Below are 24351 nucleotides of genomic sequence, written 5' to 3' on the forward strand. Positions count from 1 at the left end.
CAAAGATGCTGCCTAGCTCTGGGGCAGTAGCATCACTGCTGTGAGCTGAGGAAGAGCCCGGTGCGTGCACGGTTCCCACCTTGTGCTGCCTCAGCTGCTTCTCTACGATGTGGTCCCTGTTCTCCATGGCCTGCTTCAGCCTCCGGAGCCCGGGGTTGGGGAAGAACTGGGGCAGACAGCAAGAGAGTTTAGCCGCTGGGAAGGGAGCCTCTGCCCACCTCCGCCCTGTCTCCCAGGACCAGGTGTGTCGGGGCTTCACCTCCTCACCCTGAGAAAGGGAACCATGTCCAAAATTTGGATGGACCAGTGGTCCCAGGTTTTCATCAAATCCTGGACACAGTCGTGAAAGGCATGTACTAAGGTGTCCTCCTGCCAGAAAAGGAGGGAATCCTTTCGGTTCAGGACCAGGAGAGGGTACGGGAGGGGCTGGGCGGGGTGGGCGGGGGGCCAAGCCTATGTGAGGGCAAGAGAACCTTGACCTTGTCTCCAAAGGTGAGGTAACAGATGATGCTGCAGGTGAGGAGAGAGAATTCCTTCTGGATGGTCACGGGGGCACCAGCCCGGGCTTTCATGCGCTGAGGAGAAGCAGCATGAACTAACTAGGGAGGCTGCCGGGAGGGGTGAAGCTGACCTGGGCCAACTGCGGGAGTCGAGCCTCACCTCACAGAACTCCTGGGTCAGCTGCTCCACCCGGGGCTCCATGGAGCTGCGGACGCCCAGCAGCAGGGCTGAGCGCGTGAGTTTCTTGTGGGCCTTCCAGAGCAGGGAGTAGTCCCCCAGTGAGATGTCCTGGCAGTGCTGAGATACCAGCTGGTCTGTGAGTAGGGGTTGGGGGCAGGGGGTCGAACTGACCAAGGAAGCCACGGGCCTGACCTTCCCTGCCTCCCATAGCCCCTGCTCCTTCCATCAAGAAATGCCCCCCACCCCTTACAAGATGGTATCTGGGGTCTGCCGGCAAAGTCCACCCACTTCCTGATCAGGGCCTCCTCAATGGTCCTCTTGGAGTTCAGCACCACCACATCTGGGGGAGAGGAAAAGCAGGGTGTCAGCAGGGAGAGGACCCCACCTCCGCACCGCTGCGGGGCGAGGGAGGGAGCAGATGCTCACCTTGCAGCCCGAGGCGGAGCCTGTAGATGGGCCCGAGTTTCTGAGTCAGGCCAAGCAGATAGACAGGGAGGTTGGGCTGCAGCAGGTGCAGGAAGCCGGGGACAAGAGGTGGGAGGTGGAGGCTCCTGAGCTTCCACTGGCCCCACAGCAGGCGAGTGCCGACTAGCAAGGGCAGCAGCAGCAGCAGCCCTACGAGCACCATGGCTGGAGATGCGGGCAGGGGCCCAAGCCTGGCCACTTGGAGCTCTTGAGACCTCCAGCCATCTGGCTACTTGGGCTGTTCTGAGGCCTCCCTTGACTCCTTCCCTCAGGTCCTTGCCCACTGTCCCGCCCACAAAATAGTATATTCCTGGAATGGCACCAACCCTCTTGGCCTTCGAAAATCCACATATCAAAGAGCAGGCCTTTTCCCATTCATCTATCAAGAAGAAAGGAAGGGAAATACAGCCCTGACCTTCTTCAGCAGCCAGAATCAGCTTTCCGCCTCCACATCAACCAGGCAAGAAAGAAAATACGTCCCTTCTTGGGCCTGAGCCTCTCCGGATCCCCACCGCGCCCCCCCAACCCTGCCACCTCGGACCAGCTTACTGCCACGGACTTTGTCTCAGAGAGAAAAATGACAACCCCCCAGGCTTCCCTGGTGGCGCAGTGGTTGAGAGTCCGCCTGCCGATGCAGGGGACACGGGTTTGTGCCCCGGACCTAATACGCCCTCCCAGACTGCCTGAAGAACAAAAGGAGATGAAAGTGATTTGTGTGTTTTTCTTTTCACTTACAGATAGGGGAACCAGATGTCCTGGTTTGCCTGCGTTATCCCAGTTTATACCTGTAGTCCCAGTGTAGTCACTAACAGCGCCTCATTTCACTCTCAAAAGTTGAAGATGAACAAGTAAATGGTCCCTTAATTTGGAGCTCTTACCATGTACCTAATGGTCTTTGGCTGCAAGCAAAAGAGACCCACTTGAGCTGGCTTGAGCCAAAATTAAGAATTGTTATACAAATACAGGGGTATCTCACGGAACCCAAGATCAGGAAAGTAGAAGGGACCTCGCTGGCCTTGGAAGGCCAGGGATAGGGAACGAAGAAGCCCTAGAGACGGGGCTGCTCCCTCACTCTTTTCTCCTCGTCCTCTTAGTCTGCTGTCTCCTCCCACTCCGCCGTCAAGCTGATTGTCCTTCCAGGTGCAGGCAGAACGGGACTGCCTTCCGGGTTAGAGTCCACAGATTACAGGTTTAGCACCAGGGCAAGTGGGGTTTCCCAGCATGAATGAACATGCCCACCATAGATTCCAAAGTCCGCAGGAAGGAACTTGATAGCCACAGCTGGGATCAGGGGTCCACCCTTATTCTGGGAGCCGTTGCCACAGGGGGTGGGGTCCTAGCGGACCAAGTAGGGCTATCAGGGGCCACTTTTATGGGTGAGGAGGCAGTTGAGGGGCTTAAGAGAGGTCATGCTAAAGAGGGGAGGCGGGGCTCCGTGAGAGGTTGGGGCACCTAGGGGATGGGGTGAGGGCTAGCAGATGACCTGCGGTCCACGCATCCCCCAATTCCCCATCTCTGGCTCTGTGAACCGACCTCAGAGCTTTAACCAGAGCGAGGCTGTGCTACCAGAGAGCCTGAGTCGAGATTCCAGCTGTGCTACCCACTAGCTTGAAGAGTTAACTTCTGGGGGTCCCGATGGAAGAGGCTCAGGCTCAGCCTGGATCCACGCCCAGCACTGGGAAGGAGAAAACATGGGACTTCTGGGATTGGGCAGCAACAGCTGGAAACTTCCTCATAGTTGACAACTATAGCTGACTCTTTGGCTCTCATAGGTGGGTTTATGCCACCACCATGCTGACCAGCTTTTGGGAGAGATCTGATGGGCAGTGACCAGGCCACGTAGACAATAGCCCTCGGAAGCCTCGGAAATACTGGGGAAGGTCAGAACTTCTCAAAGTTGCATGGAATAGGAGGGGATCCATTCAAAAGGAGAGTGACCTGGAATGCTGGCATGCCTGTGAGTGTCCCTTCATAAACTGACACCATTTACCTTGCCAGCCCCATCTCTTCCACACCACCTCCAAATCCAAATTCCAGACATGATGAATGACACGCAGTGCCCCCGAATGTGCTCTGCCCTGCCCCCAGCCTCTGTGCTCTGTCCTGCCCCCAGCCTCTGGGTCTTTTATATGCTTTCTTCTACCTCAAATACCCTCATCTACCCCTACTCTCTTTGCTTGACTCCTCAGCCTTCAGAATCCCACTTAGATGTCACCTCCTCCAGGAAGCCTCCCCTGCCCACTTCTCACATTCCCCAGACTGGGTCAGATGCCCAAACTATGTGCCCCATAGGATCATGTAGCTCCCCGACATCACACCTTTCACAGGGGATGGGAGCCTGGCACAGGGCATGGCACGGAGTGAGAGTTCCACAGATTTCTGTTGAATGATTGAATGGCAGGCTGCTGAGCTGTCTCAGTTTTCATCAAAACTGATCTCAGCAAATTTCTCTAGATGCATTTCTAGGTCAGCCCTGCAGACCCAAGGGGTGCTGCCAAAGGGGGAGAGCTAGGCAGGCGGGTGGGGAGGGTTGACCCTGGTAGAACAGCAGTTGGCCCTTTGATGACGACATCATCAGATGTGAGGATTGCACAATTCTGGGAAAGTTACCTAATACCGCTGATAAGGGAATCAAGTGTCAAACGGGCTTTCAACAGACCAGGTCTCAGCTACAAGCAAGACCCCAGAACTGCCAACTGCATGAGGACAGAGTGGGAGACGTGTAGCTGAATAGCTGCTCTCGAAGCAGAAGAGCTGAGGTGCTGGCTGAGCGCCAGCCCTGCCTGAGGCCACAGTGACGGGTTGTATGGGCACGGGGAGCGCCCTGCAGGCACAGTGAACGGGAGGCTCTGGTGTGGACACTGGATCCTCGGAGTGCAGGGTGATCTGCCTGGGGTGGTCACTATGAGGGACTGAGCTTCCAGGGGGTCATCTGGGGTGGGGGGGATTCAGGCAGAGCTGGACACTGCAAGGGTCACCCAGGCTCTGAGAGCCTAAGATTATGCAAACCCTGGCCTGGGCCCCCCAGACCCTGGAAGGGGCAGTGGGGACGCCGGTCTCAGTCCTGGAGCTACACACTGACGCTTTGCTGCCAAAGGCCTTTATTGAGTCCCTGGTGCTGCCTGGGGCTGCGTGCCGGGGGCCGGGCACGGCAGCGATCCAGGCGCGATCTTTCCCTGGATCCGGCTCCTCTGGGGAAGATGGGAGGGCAGCCCTTACACCTGGCAGCCCTGCATGCCGTACTCCTGGATGAAGCTTCTGAGCTGGGCACAGGCTGCCCGCTGGCGGGTGCTCTGGCACAGGCGCTCCGAGGGCATCTCCTCGATCCAGCTGTTCGAGTCCAGCAGGTACTGGGGGCTGCAGGGGCCAAGGGGCAGGCAGCAGGGGTCAGGAGGAGGGTCAGGCGGAAGAGCCCGAGGCACCTGGCTTCTGAGGGGACAGGGGATCAGTTCCCTCGTGAGGTGTGAGGAGAGCAAGAGACCGAGGGGCCCAGAGAACTCACTCTCCCTTGAGGTCCTGGGTGGTCCCGTCCAGACCCATGATCAGATATTTTTTCCCAGGTTCCAAGTGAAGGCGGCAAGAGGCTCGAACCAGGAAGTTTCTGGTCTGACCAGCAGTGGCCTTGGTATCCTTGGCTGAGGGGAGAGCGTCCACAAGAGTCGTCAGAGGGGAAGAGAAGGGGTTGGACAGCACTGGGGCCAGGGGCTTTGCGCCGAGCCTCTCATTTGACCCTCACCGCTCCCGATGGGGAGGTGCGACTGCTTTCCTGTTTATGGACAAGCCCAGAACTTCTAAGAGGCCGAGGGGATTTGGGCTCAGAATGGCTGAATTCTCACTATTCCAGGCGCGAAGGCCCCAAAGCCAGAGCTCAGCTCTTCTGTATCCCTCCAGCCCCGCCCACTTATCTGTCTCCTCACTGAAGTGCAGGACTTGAATGATACTGGTCTCAAAGAGGCGGAAAGCAGCTCTGCTGTCTTCTCGGAGAACCTTAACCTGGAAGCCTGTGGGGGTTTAGGAGAAGGGAGGGAAGGTTAGTTAGCCCGAGGCTGAGAGGGCTGTAAGTCAGTGCAGAGCAAAAAGGCTGCCCGTGGCCCGAGAGGAGCAGGCATAGCCAAGGAGACCCTGAGGGTGGCTCAGGGTCGGGGCCGGGGCCCAGGCGGGAAGACTGACCGTAGTCCACTCGGGGAAAGTAGCAGGCGAACTTCATCCTGTAACCATCCATATCCTGCCGCCCCTGCTCCAGGGCCCGGCGCTGTCGAGGGCACTTCCCTGAAGTCGGGGGCCCAGATGAGCGAGTGCAGGCCCCAGCCATGCCGTCTCCCCACCCCTGCCCCTGGGCCCTGGGTCTCACCTTCAGCACACTGGCAGACGTCACCAGAGCACAAAGTGGACAAGAGTTTGCTCTTAGTTGGTGCCCCGTAAAACACAGAACATTTGTGCTCTGGAGAAAAAGCAGACCGGGGCGTTAGGGCGCAGTCCCCCCTCTCTGCTCTCCAGTCCCGTGGAGCCGCAGGACTTCCCTGCCACCCTTCCCTGCCACCTATCCCAAACCTCCCGAGTGTCCCCGGTGTGCTCACCAGGGTTGTAGTAGTCATACAGGACGGCGCTGGCTGGCTGCACCAGCCCCACGGCCACGTCCTGCACAGCTCCGAAGCCCACGCACTCCTGGGACATGGGGACCTGGCGTGGGCAGGGGGAGGGCGGAGAGGTCAGGCACCCACCTCTGGGCCCTGCAGGCTGCTCTGATGTATTTCCTTGGCCTGTTCAGTTCCGGTTGATCTTATCGTCAGTGTCCTTCACAGTTTGTTACCTTCCAGCCTCCGGATTTCTAAAAACTGCTCCCCAAGGTCTCTGGTGACTTCACTGCCCACGTGGTGACCTCATCCCAGTCTCCAGAGCCCTGGGCCCCTCTGCAGAGTCTCAAATCATGGACACATTCTCCATGAAACGCTCCCTAAGCTCGGGGTTAGCTTCCGGACCAGCCCTGATTCTGACCTGGTCACTTCTGACGTCCCTCTCCCTCCCCCCTCCCAGAAGCACAGTCCCCAGCCCTGGCCCTTCCCCTCTTCTGCGCTCCCCTTTGGAGGTCTCACCACTCCCTGGCTCTCCCCAAACTCTTCAGACTGGCGATTCCCGAACCAAACTTTCAGCCTTACTCTTGCACTGGGATTTTTGTAGGAGGTATTAAATTCTCCAAATTCCCTCTGCCTGCCCTCCAAACCCACTCAGCCTCTTGACAGCCTCCCTTCACTGATACAGCTGAGGCCTGCCTCATCTGCCATAACCTGACAGCGGGTGCTCCCACGCGGCCCGTCCTCCACGGCCCAGCCATTCATGTCCAGGCCCAGAGCCCTCTCTTCATGCCCACGCTGGTCCAGTCCAGCCTGGTATCCCGCGGGTTTCCCTCCTAAGCTGCGTGGTCAGCAACCTGACTTGAAATCCTCCTGGCTCCTCATTTTCCATTGTGTCCAACCAGACTCCTCTGCTTGGCTTCTCAAGCTAATAGGGTCCGTCCCCTCTGCACACACAGGGCGGGGGGGTCTCCCCTGACCGCAAACACTTGGCTAATGGCACCACAGCATTAACACGCCTTTTGTACACTTTCTCCAAGACGTTACAGTAAACGTTCAAAAAAAACTTTTGAGGGCCGCCAGAGGGTTGATAACTTTGTGTTAGCCAAATAAGGCTGTGGAAAAACAAAAACAACTCGTCTAGGACCAGCATCATTTTAAAAAACAGAATACACTTTAATATCAAAAACAAAACAAACAAACACAAAAACCGGGAAGGGAGACAACAACAAAAAAACAAAAGCAGCCCCTCAAGTTGAATCAGTTCAGCTTTACAAAAGGCTCACCCCAAGCACTGGCACTGGCCCCCAAGCCACAAGGGGCTCAGCCCCTGCCCGCTGACAGGCAGCAGGGAGCCCCCCCGGCCTCTGCTCTGGCCACTCCTGTCCTGTCTCCCTGCTCACATCACGAGTTCTCTCTAAGCGCACTAGACGCTGGTACAGCTGCCTCCTGGGAAACCTCTTAACACGAGCTCAGAAAACCCGGTGCCGTATGTGCCCCCCTCTGTCACCCTCTTTGCTCACCGAGTCGAAGTACAGCAGGACGTGGGGCCCCTCGGTCTCAAAGTGACTCATGTAACGGTCAGAGAGGGAGGTCAACTGTGGGGAAGGGGAGCTGGTCACAGGGAGGTAGCCCTGGGCCCCCCTGCACTGAGGGGCTCAGCAGCTGGGGTACTACGGGGACGGCGCAGGGCTCCCGAGGGCACAGGGGCCTCCAGGTGTCTGGCCACACCTTCTCCAGGTCCGCCCGCAGGGCGTGGAATCCACTCAGGAGGGTGATGTCTGCAATGGCCATGCCCGACAGCCCCACCTTGCCATTCCGCCTGTGGAGACACATGCCCTGTTGTCCGGGTCGCCCTGTGTCAGGCTGTAGACACCCAGCCCCAGCCTTGAGCCAGCCCACAGCACCCCACTCAGCCAGTGCAACCCCCAGAGCTCACCAGATGCACACGGTGTACTGCACCCTGGATTCCTGCTCTTCAGCCACCTTGGGGGCCTCCCTCCTGCGGCGGCTCCTCCGGCCATCAAACAGCTGCAGGGGCGTCACGAGCTGGGAGTGGGCCCCCGGGTCATCCCCGGCCGGAAGGTCCTCGTACTCATAGTCCTCGTAGTCCTCGTTGGCTTCCACTGAGCGGGGACAGCACTGTGGCTCAGGCCTGGCACCAGCCCCGCAGGGACCCACGGCCTCTGACCCCAACACTCACTTGTGTACTGGACGTGGCCCACGACCGTCACTTCAATCTGAAGATCCTGGCAGGTCGTGTTCTTCACGTCCATGACGTTGTAGGTATGAAGGACCTGGCTCAGCAAGGGGTGGGGGGAGGACACGGGACAGTTGGGGCCACAGAGCTCTCTCCAGAGCCACACCGAAGGGCACCTCCCTGGGCTAAGGGATTTGAGGCCTTCAAGCCCCTTCTCATCCCCATCGCAGACCAGTCCAGGAATGCGAACGGGCCCAGGTGTTGGGTTAGACGGTGAGACAGAGTGGGGAGTGGGGGCCTGGCCTGGGGGTGAGCACTGTACGGGGTGCACAGAGGACGCTGGAATGGAAAGTTCAGGAAAGGCTTCCGACCGAGGCTTGAAGGAGGAGAATGAGCGTGTCACGTGGGACAAGCAGCAGGGGAAGCACATTCGAGGGCAGGAGACCTGTGTAGACGGGTGGATCTGGCCGGCTGGGGAGGTGGGCAGGGCTGGGGTGAAAGCAGAGGAGTTACTGGGGTCATAAGGAGGGGCTGGGGCTGGGGGGGCACTAAGATGGCCCCCAGAGTGGCAGCTGGGCTCCTGTAGGGAAGGGACTCCATCAGCCAGATAAGGGGACCCAGGAAGAAGAAGGAGTTTGGGGCACAACCATGTCTGAGGTGCTGTGGGACACAGGGGCCCACGGCTCAGCGGAGAGGCTTGGGCTAAGGCATCAGCACTGAGGGGGGTGAGGGGGATGACAGGCACCCAGAGAGGGTGGAGACCAGAGCGAGGGGGACATGCCCAGGACGGAGCACAGGGAACGCCAACCCAGGTGTCTCTTCCTCCCTCCCCAGCCGTGAGGTCTGCCGGTAGGTCTCCCACTGAACAGCCCGGCTTCACCCTGCTGGGCCCGGGCGGGCAGTGCTGCCAGCTCTCACCTTCAAGGTTCCTTTGCTGTTTCCTCCCACCTTCACATTAATCTTGCTGCCCAAGGAAAACTTTTGGAAACAGAAAAGGGAAAGAGATGTCAGAATGGCACCCTGTTGTTCCGACCTATCTCCTCCCTAAAAGCAACCCCACCTCCTCTCCCCAGCTTTCCACAACGTTTCACCTTCACCTGCATTACCTCACTGCCATCTCCTAAAAACCCCTGTCGGGTAGACTCTGCATGTTTCATTTTCGGATCAGAAAAGTGAAGCGCAGAGGCTAGGTGACTTTCTATAGGTAGCAGAGCCAGTACGTCTTCCCACAAAGATACCAGAAAGAGGTACCGTGGGGATTCTGCAGGGGTGGGGGACAGGGGGTGGCTTCTGGTCGGGCCGGGGCAGGCTCAGGTGTCCCGGCAACCCAGGTGAGGGAATGGTTCACCTGCAGCTCCTCCTCCAGCCCCTGAACTTCGCGGTTGGTCAGCTGCAGCACGTGGGACTTGAGTCCACTGCGGCCCACGGAGCTGAGGGTCACGTTGAGCCCCTTCTCCTCGGTGGTGTGGGACGCGATCCAGTACGCAGACAGGGCATCCAGGGCCATCACCGTGTCCTGGGGAGGATGGGCCAGGACTCAGGCACTTGGTCTCAGGACCACCCACCCCCAGAGCCCCAGGGCAGCCCCCACCTGGGTGCTGCGGAATCCGCCTTGGAAGCTGCCCTGGCGGGTGAGCCAGGATGCAGCCTGGTCGGCCAACTCGCCCTTGCCCTCCCAAAGCAGCAGGTGTAGAAGGCCGTAGGCTGTGGTTTCAATCCACAGGGCCGGGGCCTGGGGCACGGGGTCTGCCGGGCTGTGAGGAGCCACGGTGGGTGACAGGACATTGCTCTGAGAACTGGTGACTGAGCCCCAGTACAGGTTATCTGGGAGTGAAAGAAGACCCACAGGTGAACAGGGGGAGGATCTTAGTTGCCTGGCCCTTTGACACTCCCCCCATCAGGCTCGCCTGATTCTACCCCAACCATCCCTGCTTATGCTCTGATCCCCTCCGGGCGTCCTCACTCATTCAGTTTCTCCCTTTGGACACACTCAGGGGTCTCAAGGTTCTCCGAGCCCCAGGCTCACTGCCAAGGCCCCCTTACCGCCAGTCTCCTGGGCCATGGCCATGAGGTTGTTGTGGGCAACATCCCGCAGGTCCTCAGGGGCCTCAGTCAGCGACAGGGCGTAGGCTGTGATGGCGGCTGCGTGGGACCCCAGGAGCCCAGAACCTACTTTTGCCCCCAAGAAGGTGTTTGCCCTTGAGATGGAGTCTTCCTAGAAGGAAGTGGGGAGGAAGGTCTGCGGGCTGGACACCTGGGCTCCTGAGGAGAAAGGGGACCGGCAAAGGGCACACACGTTGGGCACCTTACCACTCTCTTCAACTGCTCTGAATTCTCGTCCGGGAAGACAGCCAGCCCATGATGAAGGGCGATGACCACAAAAGCTGTGAGCGCCACAGTCTCATCACTTCCCACTAAGCCCCCCTGGTTGAAGCGGGGAGAAAAGGAGACGTCGACCAGGAGGGAGAGGGGCAGGGAGCGCCTTCCCTCCTGTGCTCCGCGGCCCAGCCTCCCAGCCCTGTACCTGCATGCCCCTGTGAATAACTGGATGGGGGTCGTGGAATGACCCGTCAGCCAGCTGCTGCAGTAGCAGCCACCTGGCCGTCTCCTGCAGCTTTTCAGGTGAGCCGCCCACCTGTTCCCGGGCCAAACTCAGGATCTTCAGCACAAAGGCTGTGAGCCTAGAGGGGAGGAAGGGAGGGCTAGGAATAGGGACTGGTCCCTGTAGGCGACGTGGCCCCGCTCCCCCCGGCACCTGGTTATTTACTTACCCCCGCATAGTACCCACCTCTGCCCCACCAGCCCTGGCCCCTCTCAGAAACCCAGAACCACTCTCCCAAGCTCACCAGGTGCTGCTGTCCCGCTTCAACCAGGCCCCATAGGAACCATCTGGTTTTCGAAACTCCTGGATCCGCGTGTAGCCTTGGAGAGGAGAGGCAGCTGCTGAGGTGACACTGACTCTCCTGCTACTTGTGCCGAGGCCACGCTCCCCATCTCCACTGGCTACCCCCTCCCCTGCCCACCCTAGCCACCTAGGCTGCCCATCTTCCATTAATTGTCCTCTCCCGGCCCCCATTCCTGCTTGCCGCTGCACCCAGAACCTTACAGCAGGCTCCACTGCTCTGTCTTGTCCAGGTAGCGGGAAGCAGCCAGTGTTGGAGCCAAGAGGATCATGGTTTGTTCCCCGCAGCCCTGGGGAAGCCTCAGGAGGGAGGCCATGCCTCCCGGTGACAAGGCCCCCTCAGAGCCCAAAGTGTCCAATGGATCTGAGGCTATAAGGGAGGGAGAGGGTTAAGGATCAGAGAGCAGGTCTGGGGACCCAGGGTCAGAGGGTCATGGAGTCATGGGATCAAACAGGGGTCCGCAGGTTTCACATGAATCCAAGGGTGGCCACTGGGAAGGGACTGGAGGACACTCCCACCTGTGACTCTAACAAAGCTCCTGAAATCTCCATCAGGGATAGTATTGGGATCGGAGATGCCAGGAATTTCCAAGGTCCGGCCTCGGGGGTCTGGGGAGATGAGGGAAGTCGGCAGTCTGTCCTGCTGTCCATATCCCCTGCCCCCTACGGCCCCCTTAGGACACTGATCGCTGGGCGTGGGTGTCGCTCACCCAGGGGGTTGAGTTCATAGACAATCTCCTCCCTCTGAATGGCCCCTTCATTCTGTCTCGGAGGAAACATAGCTGTGAGAGATCACACAGGCTAGAGCCTGCCCCTCCCAGCGCAGACTCCTCAGGACTTAGAGTTTGAACTTCAGGGACAGAGTTGGATCAGAATCGTAGGAGGTGCAAACAGACCAAAGCATTGGGTTTGGGTGCTGAGCCTCTGGCCTGGCCAGCAGGGAGGGTGCCAGAACGGGGGGTAAATCTGGGAGCCTGGGGACCTAGATTCAGGGGTGTTCCACTCACCTCAATTTGTAGGACCTTAGATACTGCGTCCCCCACAGGGAAATCCAAGGATCCTCGAGCCACCACTTTCAGGGACACAGCAGCGGCCGCCATGGGCACCACAGAGAAGCCAATGGGCCGGGCAGAGCCCGCAGGGACCAGCACCTGCTGGGCAAGCCCTCCACCCCCAGCCAGGCATAGCCCCTCCACTGGGGACACGTGGACGCTCACCTGGGGGCAGGAAGACAGGAAGGGCCAGACCAGTTAGGCTCCCCACCCTTCACCTGCCCCAGGCCCACCTCCACCAACACCGTGTGCTCAGCCCCCGAGGGGCCTCACGGTCATATCTGTATCCAGGTAGTTGTAGAGGACAGGCCGCAGCTCGAGCTGCTCAAAGCGGCGGACGGAGACGGGCAGGCGGAGGTGCATGTGGAATTCACGGAACACTCGGAGCTGGGCCGGGGTGGCCACACACAAGCCTGATGGAGAGAGGGGGCACATATGAGAGGCCTGCAGGCATCCCAGCCGCGGATCCCAGGAGTGAGGGCCGGGAGCTGCCCCAGCTCCCCGCGCCCCCGTCACCCCACCCCCGCCCGGCCCTGCTCTCTGGCCTCGCAGCCCTGGCGCATGGGGTGCAGACTTCTCCAGGTCTCTGCTCCTACTAAGAGCAAAGGACTAAGCAGGGAGCCTGGGTCCAGGGGGCATGGAAGAGGGAGGCCATAGGCCCAGGCAGGGTGACCGCACCTGTGCTTTTGGACAGGCTCACGCCATGGATTTCCCACGTGGTCAGAGAGTCCGGGAGCAGCTGTCTCAATCTGCGTGGTGGGAAAGGTGAGAAGCCCTGTCACACGCTGAGCTGCCCCAGACACAGCCCAGAGACAAGGCCGGGCCCACCACATGCCCTCACTGGGAGGAGTGGCCCACTGCTTCCACTTTCCAAAGCCAGTTCTCAGGGAAGAAGCTGCGCACAGGGATGTCATCCTCATCGATCAGGTCCTCCTCCTGCAGGAGCTCCTTGGCTAGGGACCACAGTGCAGGGCCATGAGGAGGGTGCCGTTCTGCCCCTCCAGGCGCCCCTGCCACTCCCCCAGCCCCACTCAGCCCCTTACCTCGAGCAAGGCCCACCTGGCCCCTCGCCCGGGCCTTCTTGCGCAGGCCCTCAGCAAACTGGCAGCAGGACAGGAAGGGCCCCCGGCAGGCCGGCTGCTGCACACGGGCCACCCGCTGCTCACAGGTGCGTGCCATGGGCAGCCGCGTCAGCCCGTCCTGGCAGCAGCGCTTGGCTATGGGGGAAGTGTACTGGCCCACTGCAGGGCCAGGTGAGGGTGGGCACAAGGAAACAAAAACGAGACACACCTCTTCGCCCAGCCTGACCTCTACATACACAAGGACTCTGAGAGACTGGGAACTCAAGAGAGGCCAAAGGAGAGAGCCTCTGGCCCACCCACCTTCGACCCCAGAACTTGGATCTCTGGCCCCGACACCATATCCTGGCTCTCTCAGGAGCACAGGAGCCAAAAGGCAGACCCGCACCTGACCCTTGGGCCCAAGTGTGGAGAGCTTCACAGGCACCCACAACTCACGCTTCTCATGAATCTCCTTTTGGAAGTTCACGTTTCTCTTTTTCCGGACCTTTGTCTCCTTGGGACATCTTAGACCTGGTAGAGAGCAGGACTGCAGCCAGCTGTGGGGTGCAGGGCCTCCCACCTCCCCTCCTTGCTACCCTCTCCCAGCCCAACCCTTCCCACCCCTCCTCTTCCTGTCTTACCCCCTCAGGCCCCTCCTTCTTCTTCATCTTCCCACCACCCGCTCCCCTTCCTCCTCTGTTCTCACTCTTTCTGACTGGGGTCAGTTGGTCTCCATCAGAAAAGGCCAGACCAGCTGCCTCGAACGTCTGAAGGGCACTGTCCCCACCCCCAGGACCACAGCCAAGGTCATAGCTGTTCATAGCTTCGAAGACCTGGCGAGAAAAGGCAGAGATGTTGCAGAGACAAGAGTGGCTGTAGGCACAATTGGCCACTCAGCTGCAGGTGAGAGGGCAGGGTACGGACAAGTACGAGAGACACAGAGAGTAGGGAAACAGAGGCCACGGGGGCCAAGGCTTCAGGGAGGGCTGGGATGAGTCCATGAGTGAGATCGACCTGCTGGCCCAGGGCCCAGGGCTCAGGGCAGCAGGAGGGTGAGCCATGGGCGGGAGGGAGGATTAGGGAGAGGGGCTTGACAAACCTTGACCATGTCGAGGGGTTTGTGGGACTTGCCGCCCACAGCATACAGAGCCGTGTCCACGGCTCCCAGGGCCACCAGGGCTGGAGAATCTGTTCGCAGGTTGAGTTTTACAGTGTCCCCAGGACGATACTCCTTGCTACCATCCACGTTCAGCTCCAGCTGGCAGAGGCAGGAGGTGGGGGGCAGTCAGAGTGGGGAGAACTTCCTTCGGTCTTGTGCAACTTCAGTGTACCCCAAACTAAATCCACGCCTTGTTTGCAATCACCCTGTCTTCCTTCTCTCTTAACCCCCCTGGCATATACACACACCATCTCTCCCGATGCCAGTTACCTTGCCCTCACAGCCCCCAGCCTGGACGTCCACTCGCAGGGAGTTGGCCACCGGGACGCCCCCATGATAGTAGAAGGCCACAAGGTGGAAGGAGGGTGCCAGGTGATGGTCCACAAACAGGGAGACAGAGGTCAGGTCCCTCCTGGGCTCTCGATGTACAGACACGATCTGGCCCCGGGATACAATCTGGGGCGAGAGCAGTGTCTTCTTCACTGCACATCCTCAGCCCTGAAACTGCTACCCCACCCCAAGGGTTCTTTCCTGCCTGAGACCCTCCTGCACCCCTGTCCTCCTCTGCAACCCAGCTCATGCATACCATGTAGTAGAAGTGAGAGAAGCTCCCACTGATGCCCACGGCTCGCAGGTTTAGCTTAAGAGTGTCCCTGACTTTAGGGGGTCGAGGATCCAGCCTCTCAATGAACAGAAACCCAGATCTTCTGGACAGGGGGGCTTTCACAGTGAGCTTGCTTATGGCAGAATAGGGGGAGCCTGCAGACACCTGGAGAGAGGGGCAGGGGTGGCAGGGTCAGTGGCAAGGACCCAGGCACCCAGCTTCTCCCCCCAGCCTGGGAACCCTCTCTCCTAGCCCACCCTCTCCCTTGAGGGGGAATCCTACCGAGAGCTGCACTTCTGAGGTGGTCTGATGGACAAAAATGGAAATAAAGACTTGGCCGCTCTCGTCTGTGTTCCGTTCAAAGTCCTGGTTTTTAGAAGTAGATCCAGAAGACAACTTGGCAGAAACTTTGACAGGAATGCCAGAGGCTGGTGAGCCTGACATGTCACGGACCAGGGCCTAGGTAGGTGGGAGGGGCGGAGGGAAGAGCACAGTCAGTGAGACCCTGTGCCCTCCTGACCACCCCGCCCAGTCCCCCCACTGCTCATCCTCCCCCTTCCAGAAGAAACCTGCAGCAGGAAGGGGGCCCCAGGCACAAGGTGTCGCTTGGTTTTGCTTAGATCCAAGGAGAAGGGAGATGACACGAAACGCCAGGATGTGAGCTCTGCCTCCTCCAACTCCCCTCCTGCAAGACACAGGGCAGACAGGTGGAGACAGAGACCTGGGGAGAGAGGAAAAGTAGAGCCCGGGGCGGCAGGTGGCGCTCAAGTGTTTCCTGCCCACAAGGCTGAACTCTTCAGGGCACAAGACGCCTCCTATCCATCTCTATGTTTGCTGAGGCCAACACAGGACGCAGCACACAGACGGTGCATAACATGTGTCTGCTGGGTGGATGGGTGGATGGGTGGATGATGGATGGATGGACGGATGGATGGATGGATGGGTGGGTGGATGATGGATGGATGGATGGGTGGATGGATGGGTGGATGATGGATGGATGGATGGATGGGTGGATGGGTGGATGGGTGGATGGATGGGTGGATGGATGGGTGGATGGATGGATGGATGATGGATGGATGGATGGGTGGATGATGGATGGATGGATGGGTGGATGGATGGGTGGATGATGGATGGATGGATGGATGGGTGGATGGGTGGATGGGTGGATGGATGGGTGGATGATGGATGGATGGACGGATGGGTGGATGATGGATGGATGGATGGATGGTTGGATGATGGATGGATGGACGGATGGGTGGATGGATGGGTGGATGATGGATGGATGGATGGATGGGTGGATGGATGGGTGGATGATGGATGGATGGATGGATGGATGGATGAATAGATGATGGATGGATGGGTGGTTGGGTGGATAGATGGATGGGTGAAAAAAAATACATTGAGACGGGGGAAGCTCCCCCTTCCCCAGAAACCACCCAGAAATCAGTTGTAGAGAGATAGTCTCCTGGGTCTTTCCTGGCTTTGCGTCTCAGATGAAGGGAAGAAGGGTGGTGTTGGTGCTGGAGAACAGAGGGTCAGCTCAGAGGTCAGAGGCGAGGGTCTGGGGTTATAATCAGGGGAAGCCACTAACCTGGAGACTCAATGATGGCTGCTGCAACATAGAGGTGCAGCCCTGGGAGGTCGTTAATAGTAATATTAAGTTTCTCCAGCACACCCTGAAACTCAGCCTTTGGGAGGGAAATTCGGCACTGGCCATCTACCAGCTGGGGCAAAGAAGAAGACAGGACAGGGAATGAGACTTGAGTCTCCCACCTCACCTCCTCACCCTCCCTCCCTCTCCTCACCTACCCATGCACCCCCCACGCTCCTTCCTACCTTGGTCTGGTTCTCCAGCCCCCGAAGGAAAGTCTTTTTACCGTCCTCACGCAGGAGCCCAAAGCGCACATATGCCACCCCCTGCACTGGCTTCCCGTAGATGTACCTGCCACCACAGAGAGATTCGGAGGAGGCTGGGCTGAGGGCTGGAGGAAATAACGGAATAGAGGGAGGAGGCCCGGGGCAAGGGAGGGAAGTGGGGCTCCATAGCACGTTCATACTGAATAGGGAGCCCTGGGAGCAGGGCCCAGCGTGAGGGACCGCAGGGGGAGTTACCTGGCCTGGATGACTAGTTGGATTTCACTAAGAAAGCCAGGCGTTGCCAGGATGTAGGGCTTTTCCGGAATGATCTTCACCTCAAAGTTGGGAAGGACTGACCCAGGGCGAATGGAGGGCAGGTCAGACTCTCGTGAAAGGACCCTTTAAAACTCTCCTCCCCTTTGGGCTGTGGCAGCCGCATCACCCTGCCCCTGCCCTGCAACACCCCCTCCTCTCCTCCCACCCTTTATTCCTTGCAGAAAAGGGGCTGCTTATCCCTCGTGCCTCCAGTTCTCACCATATTTCTTCACCTCAAACTGGGTGCTGCTGTTGGAATCCAGGCTATCTGAGAATCGGGCTGAGATCTTCCAAGTCCCTGGCCTGAGGACAGACAAGGGAGGGAGACTCAGCCCACTTGTGCAGGAGGCTCACTGAGAGTCAGTGACCCAGGTCCCTAGGAAGAGGACTGCAGGGGTGAACCAGAGGCTCAGGGAGCTCAGGATTGGACCATGTGTTGGAGGCAGACAGCTGGGGGAAGCGGGAGCTGGGGAGGTGTAGGTGGGGGCGATCTGCAGGAGTGGGGAGCTCACTCTGAGATGTCTGGGATCACAAAGTCATCCTGGAAGATGGAGGAGGAAACATACACCTCCTTCTTCCGCACACGCAAGCCACAAGAGTTCTGCGATGGGAGTAGAAGGGGTCACGGTCGGAGGTCAGATCAGCAGCCCTCGCCGATCAGGAAGGTCAGAGGTCAGGGACTCACCTCCACCGTGACCGTGAGGGTATCAGTGGATGGGCGCATCTTCTGATCCAGAGCAAAGATTCGGTATCGAACTGAAAATGGAGGGCGAGGAGGTGAGCGGGAGACCATGGGCCAAGGGAGGGTGGGCCCTGGGCCCCTCATCCCTCCCAGGAAGCGACGGGGAAGAGAACAAATATTTGCAAGGCGGCCTTCCTGTGGGGCACTTCGGGGTTTCTCACTCAAGGGGCTGGGAAGAAGTGAAAGGTGAGGGCCCTGGGGCTGAGACTCACCCCGCTGGCCAGGGTTATAAACGGGCTGGTCAGTCTGCAGAAAGAGGTGCCCTCGGCGAGAGGAGAATAACAGGTTGACGCCCTGCTTGTCTGTCTGTCTGTTTGTTAGCCATGGCGACTGGGCCACCAGCTGGACCTCGGGGGCTCTGTGGAGGAGATGGAGGCGACAGTCCTCCGCACCTTTCAGGGAGGTCTGTCAGGAGAGGGAACAGGAGTGGGTCAGAGCCAGAGCAGAAGAAGAGAGAGACAGAGACTGAGATAGAAACAGGGAAGACAACTCGGGGGGGAGGGGGGAAGGGAGGGGGGCCGGTGAAAAGACAAAGATGTTGACAAGAAGACAGAGGAGGACGGAGTGGGAGGCGCTGGGCAGCAGCAGGAGGGAGTGGCGGCCAGTTACCGGGAGGCTGAGGAGGATGAAGTCTTTGTCTGAGCTGAGGCTGAAATCCACCTTTGGGGAGCAGAGCTCCTGAGGTGCTGTGGATGGGTTTCTCAGGAACACTGATCCACTCACTACCTGTCCTGAAGGAGCATCCTGGAGCTGCACACCGACTGACAGGGGGACCCCTAGGTGAACCACAGAAGGAGAAAACAGGAGCAACCTGGGAAGAACAGGTGAGGGTCAGCGGCCAGCCTCCCCTCAGGCCCCTCCACCACCACCCGTGAATCAGGTCCCTCTGCGCCTGCTCTCCCCTCGCCAGCCCTGGCCCAGCTCGAGCTCTCCAGCATCCTGTGTCCGGGACCTGGGCTTCTGCAGAGACAAGGCGAAGAAGCCAGATGCCCAGATCAGCCCCCAGAGGAGCCTCATGGCTGGAGGACCCAAGAGGGATCAGACCCGTCTGTCCGCCTGCTCGTTTCTGGTAAACTTAGGGCTTGGAGCAGAGTTGACTCTGGACCTGGCTCCTCCCCTGGCCCAGCTAAGCCGGGAAACCACGTGATAACCAAGAATTGCAACTGGCCCCAGGCCCAGTATTGGGAGGGGGGCACCCTGGACACCTGGGTCTCTGAGGGAATCTGAAGAAATCATGGCCCAGAGACTCAGTCCTTCCCTGTTAACCCCTCTCATCCCAATGCCCTGGGCACCTCCACCTACTGCATGTATCTGGGCGTGTGTAGGCATATAGCATATACACACGTACGTAGGTGCAGGAGGGCCCCGCATGGCTCAGCAAGCGGCTGGAGACACGTGGCCTCTTTGTTGGTCCCACCAAACAAGGTACTAAGAGACTTGCCTCTTACTAAAACCCCCATAAAAATTGAACTACGCTAGGTTTTTGCTTTTTGAAAGCCTCTAACAGAAATTCTGTGGTTTCGGATATCAGGCACATCCTCAGCATGCCAGAGGGGGAATTGACCTCAGCGTCCCTTTTTAATCTCTGAACAATGAGGCAAAGCTCAGGCCCAACTTTGGCTTTACCTCTACCCCCAAAACGAGGTGCCCGAACACACGTGTCACATTAAACAAAAGACATCCAGAAAATATCACAGGCAGAAGTACTTTATTTCAAACCAACATGTAGGGAAGAGAACCCTGTCCTCCTTCAGCAGCCTCACCAGAAGCCCCTCCTTCCTATCCCAAGACAGAAGAGTGGCAGCACCTTGCTGCATGAAAGGCAGCAGCCATGGCCTTGGCACCGTTTCTGGCTCCACTTGCACGAAAGGGCAGAGAAGCATTGCCCAAACCCCCCGCTGGGTCAGAGCCCAGGTAAACAGCAGCAGTCACATCTGACCCTCTGCAGAGACGTGAGCCCAACACTCATCCTGGCTCCCAAGCCTTCCCAAGGTGACCCTGTCTCAGCCAGGGCAGCCAGCACTCCTGGGCCCCTTGCTCCCCACTCCGGGGAGCTGTGCAACGACGAGCAGAATCCTCATGTCTCTGGCAGGCGGAGGAGGGTTCCAGAAGTGGTGGAGACACTGTGCAAGAGAAAGACAAGGCTGGAGCCAGATACCTAGGCCTAAGGTCTGAGGAGAACTCAGAGTCTGGCCGAGGATGTTCCCGGGTTCCAGAGAACGAGAGAGGAGCTGGGCTTTGCTAGTGAATGAAGCACGAGTGGGGAGAAAATCCAACCTTGGGTCATTACACTGTCATCTGCCAGAGGCTGGGGGGCAAGACTCACCAGTCCACCAGCTGGGCCCCAATGAGGTCATGCACATGGTAAGCGAGGCCGAGTCGTGCCGCGGCAGGTGCCCGCCGGCCCAGGAGCTCTGAAAGGAGCAGCTCCCGGTACTTGGCCTTTCGGACCATGCCGAGTACAGCCTGGCGCCCTGGAGGAGAGGTGGCATGGGATAGGGGAATGGTGAGTAAGGCCTGGAGGCCTGAGGAGTCACCAAAAAGTGTTCTTGAGGGGTTGCGGGCCTGAGCTGCAGACAGGATACCTTTAACAAAACATTTGATGAATCTCCCAGCTCCAGGCACGGCTAGCCACCAACTTCCAGCATCTCGGACAGTGAGGACCCCGGCATTCACCAGCTGCCTAAGAAGGGGGAGATGAGGCATTCGCTCTGAGAACCCTCTCTCCTCCCGCCCACTAATGTTTGGACACTAAGTCTCCAGAAGCCTGGGCACCCAGGCAAAGGGACTGGATGACAGAAGCCCAGCCTGGAGCAGTTCTCTGCTCACACCACGCTGCTCAGTGCCCCGTGCCCTTGCTTGCTCTGTTCTCCTACCTGACTGCCCTCCCCCAACACTTTCTTCTCCTGTTATCATTACATGTTCACTAAAACAGCTCCTCCTCTCCGAAGCCCTCCTTGACCACACACCCTGACACACTCTCAGTCCCACCACCAGGGGAGAAACAGAGGCCTTTCGCCCGAGCTCCTGCCACTTCCTATGCACACCCCACCATAGCTCTTCCCACATCTTACTGAAAAGAAAGTTTATAAAATGCTTTCATGTATATCATGGGTTACAAAGTAGGGAGCTGGAGCCAGACCCAGCCTCCTGAAATGGTATTTCTATTTAGCCCTTGCCCGGTGGTCGCTCTTTCGAATGTGAATGCTTTGGGGCATCATGGCTGCTACCATTCTCTATTCCCTTGGTCTCAGCATGGTTCCCATCAGGCATCTATGGCTCCTGCCAGGCCTCTCTCTCTATTTGATTAGCCACCCAGATCTCTCAAATTGTAGTCCAGGGCTCTTTCCAAGGCCCCAGATGGGAGAGGCCTCTTCTCTTGGGGGCGGAGCACAAATTTAGGTCATTTTGTTGAAAAGAAGAGTCAGCGTTTTTAACAGGTTCACCAAAAGAAAGAGGACGAGGCTGGATGGGACTGGAGGGAGGTAGGGAGGGGCCAGATGCCTGATTCTGTTGGTCCCGCAGGTCTCACGTGATTTCTGGGTCCCTGAAGCCAAAGGTCTGAATCATTTGGTCCTGCTGGAAGCTAAGGTCACTACAGGCTGGAAGTACTGAAGCCAGAAACTTCTGCACTGCACCAGCGTATGGGCGGCCATCACAAGCCTTGAGGACCTGGAACCAGAAATGAGACACAAGGTCTGGTCCCACCTTCACCCCCAACTGACCTCTATCCCCAAGACAACATTTCTCTTCCTATGTTTTTCCTTCTAATCAGGTCCTTCTACCTCTCATGCTTTTCCTCTTCCTCTTCTTCCTCTCCCTCATACCAATACTTACCAGAGACCTGTGCCCTCTCTGTGAGATGTGAGGTGGGGGACTCGTCTCTCTTCTTTTTATTTCCATTCCCTAATTTCCCTGTACCCCCTCCCCTGGCCCCCATGACACACACAGTCACACGCACTCTGGTCCTATAGTCCTCAGTGAAGATGATTCCTTGGGCGTCCGAGTCGAAGCCCAGTTGGATGATTCTGATCTCCCCCTGCTCTTGAAGCGCCTTCTGTCTCCACAGAGATGACAATGAAAAGAAGGGTGTCAGGGTAAGATGTTCTGCTATACTCTGGACACCTGTGCAGGGAGATTTTGTTTGCAAGTATTGGGGAGTTTTTTCCTCTAAAAAACTAAGGAAAAATTATGGGGAGAGAATCAAGTGGATCACCAAATAGTCTCTTCCAGTTAGTCTTTCACCCGCTCACCTTATCAGTTATCTGTTAAACAATCAATACATATTTTCTAAGACCAATCATAGGCAGACACTAAGATAAAATAGTGATTAAGACATGGGCCCTGCCCTCAAGGATTAACAGTCCAGATTTTGGGTGGAGAAGGTAGAGAGGAATATGGGATAAAATGTTTAAAACAAATAAAAATAAACCAGGACTTGTGTTTCTAGGAATATAGCAAGACTAACTCACCCACTGAAAATTAAGTAAAATGCTGCAAAAAATATTATTTAAAAATTGTTTAAGCATTAAAGAGCTCACAAGATAATAAGGAATTACCAGACTAATATAATATCTAAGTAAAAACAAGAACTCACAGAAGTAATTGGGGGACTTCCCTGGTGGCACAGTGGTTAAGAATCTGCCTGCCAATGCAGGGGACATGGGTTCAAGCCCTTGTCCGGGAAGATCCCACATGCCACGGAGCAACTAAGCCCGTGCACCACAACTACCGAGCCCGCACTCTAGAGCCCTCGAGCCACAACTACTGAAGCCCGCGTGCCTAGAGCCCGTGCTCCACAACAAGGGAAGCCACCGCAATGAGAAGCCCACAACGAAGAGTAGCCCCCGCTCACAGCAACTAGAGAAAGCCTGCATGCAGCAACGAAGACCCAACGCAGCCAAAAAAAATAAATAAATGAACAAAATTTAAAAAAAAAAGAAAAGAGATAATAAGGTATGGGAAGTATTTGAAGAGCCAATAACAAAATCACAAAAGTACATTAATCCAACTCGTATAAACTCACAGAATAGACAAAATAGTAATCAGTGAGGAAATGAAAGATTTCAATAATTTTAGTTACTAAGAAATTAGTAACTGAATAATGCACATTCTTTTCAAATACATAGAATATTTAGCAAAACTGACCATATAGCACAAAGCATGTCTCAATAAGCTTCAAATGACTGAAATCATATTGTGTACGTCCTCTGGCCATAATATCATTTATGCCAGAAATCATTAACAACAAGGTAATTAGAAAATGTTTAGGAAGTAAGACATACATTTCTAATCAACCCAGTAAGTCAAAGAAAAAATTCACAAAGGAAATTAGAAGATATTTTGAAATGAATGATAATGAAAACATATACCAAAACTTGACAGATGATATAGATATATTTCAGAACCTAGGGGGAAACGACAGTCTGACATGCATCTATTAGAAAAGAATAGAGGAGAAAAATTAATGGGGAAAAAAAGTAAAATAAACCCAACAGTAGAGGGGAAACATAAATGAGATGGAAAACATGCATGCAAGAGAGAGCAACAAAGCTAAATGATAATTCTTTGAAAGACTATTAAAATTGATAAACCCTGGTGAGACTGACCAAGGAAAAAGGGGGAAAGGAGAACCTAGAAAAAGCAGATAACCAATATAAAGAATGAAAAAAGGATCATCACTCAAGATTCTACAGACAATAAAATGAGATTACAAACTTTATGCCAATAAATTTGAAAATTTAGATGAAATTGACAAATTCTTAAAAAATACAATTTCTTCCACTAGAATGGGCAAAATGGGATATATTCATAAAACGGAAATCTATGAAAATGAATTAACTATAGCTACATGTAACAACTCGGATGAATCTCAAAAATATTCATCTAATGAAACAAGATGTAAATAAATACATATGGTATGATTTTGTTTATATCAAGTTCAAAAGTAGGTAACTAAGCTATATAGCTTATGGATAAACATATAGATGGCATAAGGAAAACCAAGGGAATGATTATCATACCAGTCAAGTGTGTCACCTCCCAGGGACTTAAGACATTTTGATCAGAGAACGATATATGTGGGTTGTTGGTCGTGTTGTACAGTCTGACTTGGGTGATGGTTAAGTGGGTATTTGCTTTATAAACATTCTTTAAATTGTGTGTGTTTATATTTTCTTTTGTGCAATTTTAAAGCTTTTCTAAAATTTAAGCTAACACCAATAGGTTAAAAACAACAAATACTCTATAAGGAGTGGTTCTGACTTGCTTCCTTAAGAGACTGGAGCTAGTCTCCATCTTCCTTTTCTTCTATTCTTTCTTCCTGACAGGTTGCCAAGTGCTAAATCCAACTGGATATTATTTTACTTGACCTCATCACAGACCACCGCCTTGAATCACAGGTTCTAACACTGCCACTGAATCACAAATTTTAAGGCACATTAAGAATCACTTGGGGCAGTAGCTTTAAAATGTAGATTCCAAGGTCCTACCTCAAGAAATCTTAATTCATTCGCACTGAGAGAGTCCCAGGAACCTGTAGTTTTGAATAAGCAGTCCAGGTAATTTGGTACATGTAGAACTCAGGACATACTTTGAGAAACACTGCCTTAAATGCTGGTATCTCCCAGCATTGGGAATTTGGCTCTATTATCTGTCACTGCAAACCTGGGGTCCTTAACCTTTGGCCTCAGAGGATCTGTGAAACAATCCCCTGCCCCCCCAAATTGTACATATGCCATAT

The 24351-nt window shown here is 56.0% G+C and overlaps 3 protein-coding genes across 7 annotated transcripts in view; all 3 read right to left on the reverse strand.

The window, feature by feature from the left end:
• The window catches only part of CYP21A2 (cytochrome P450 family 21 subfamily A member 2), a 2130-nt gene extending 821 nt beyond the window's left edge, over positions 1 to 1309 (reverse strand). Inside the window, exons 1-6 of the mRNA XM_024738547.1 lie at positions 1108 to 1309; positions 932 to 1021; positions 661 to 815; positions 480 to 575; positions 268 to 369; positions 80 to 166 (exon numbers count right to left, since the gene is read on the reverse strand). Coding sequence (XP_024594315.1) covers positions 80 to 166; positions 268 to 369; positions 480 to 575; positions 661 to 815; positions 932 to 1021; positions 1108 to 1309 — 732 coding nt within the window. The remainder of the gene's footprint in view (positions 1 to 79; positions 167 to 267; positions 370 to 479; positions 576 to 660; positions 816 to 931; positions 1022 to 1107) is intronic.
• Positions 1310 to 4236: 2927 nt separating this feature from the next.
• On the reverse strand, positions 4237 to 18647 carry LOC112395446 (complement C4-like). The gene is made up of 41 exons (XM_024738656.1): positions 18562 to 18647; positions 18219 to 18420; positions 17822 to 18014; positions 17553 to 17623; positions 17380 to 17468; positions 17088 to 17170; positions 16808 to 16904; positions 16532 to 16637; positions 16287 to 16419; positions 15265 to 15380; positions 14978 to 15154; positions 14678 to 14860; positions 14362 to 14547; positions 14032 to 14190; positions 13639 to 13765; positions 13389 to 13463; positions 12915 to 13112; positions 12713 to 12824; positions 12550 to 12620; positions 12145 to 12284; positions 11827 to 12036; positions 11530 to 11581; positions 11339 to 11428; positions 11024 to 11189; positions 10764 to 10880; positions 10442 to 10598; positions 10228 to 10341; positions 9961 to 10132; positions 9509 to 9741; positions 9266 to 9433; positions 8836 to 8895; positions 7921 to 8014; positions 7657 to 7843; positions 7449 to 7539; positions 7241 to 7315; positions 5724 to 5826; positions 5498 to 5587; positions 5317 to 5415; positions 5064 to 5147; positions 4649 to 4781; positions 4237 to 4503 (listed from the first exon to the last, which is right to left on the reverse strand). The coding sequence occupies exons 1-41, from the start codon at positions 18624 to 18626 to the stop codon at positions 4362 to 4364; spliced, it is 5220 nt and encodes a 1739-aa protein (XP_024594424.1). The 5' UTR covers positions 18627 to 18647; the 3' UTR covers positions 4237 to 4361.
• Positions 18648 to 19300: 653 nt separating this feature from the next.
• The window catches only part of WHR1 (winged helix repair factor 1), a 7129-nt gene continuing 2078 nt past the window's right edge, over positions 19301 to 24351 (reverse strand). For 2 of the 5 annotated variants that reach the window (XM_024738671.1, XM_024738672.1), the window contains exons 3-7: positions 21571 to 21666; positions 21142 to 21281; positions 20195 to 20292; positions 19936 to 20083; positions 19301 to 19732 (exon numbers count right to left, since the gene is read on the reverse strand). In XM_024738671.1, the coding sequence (XP_024594439.1) occupies positions 19687 to 19732; positions 19936 to 20083; positions 20195 to 20292; positions 21142 to 21281; positions 21571 to 21666 (528 nt within the window). In that variant the 3' untranslated portion in view covers positions 19301 to 19686. Of the gene's footprint in view, positions 19733 to 19935; positions 20084 to 20194; positions 20293 to 21141; positions 21282 to 21570; positions 21735 to 24351 lie in introns of those variants that run through there. The other 3 variants (XM_024738670.1, XM_024738673.1, XR_003002388.1) reach the window with 3 other exon arrangements.

The sequence above is a fragment of the Neophocaena asiaeorientalis genome, unplaced genomic scaffold (genome assembly GCF_003031525.2).
Source record: "Neophocaena asiaeorientalis asiaeorientalis breed wild unplaced genomic scaffold, Neophocaena_asiaeorientalis_V1.1 scaffold282, whole genome shotgun sequence".
Classification (NCBI taxonomy): Eukaryota; Metazoa; Chordata; class Mammalia; order Artiodactyla; family Phocoenidae; genus Neophocaena; species Neophocaena asiaeorientalis.

What these genes read in the sequence shown, in the direction of transcription:
- LOC112395446 (XM_024738656.1), bottom strand. Translation starts at nt 18,626, where the DNA reads ATGAGGCTCCTCTGGGGGCTGATCTGGGCATCTGGCTTCTTCGCCTTG. An exon ending in CAGAGCAGTTGAAGAGAGTG is followed by an intron (nt 10,133 to 10,227) that starts GTAAGGTGCCCA and finishes ACTTCCTTCTAG; the next exon opens with GAAGACTCCATCTCAAGGGC. An exon ending in TGCGGGCGGACCTGGAGAAG is followed by an intron (nt 7,316 to 7,448) that starts GTGTGGCCAGAC and finishes CCTTCCCCACAG; the next exon opens with TTGACCTCCCTCTCTGACCG.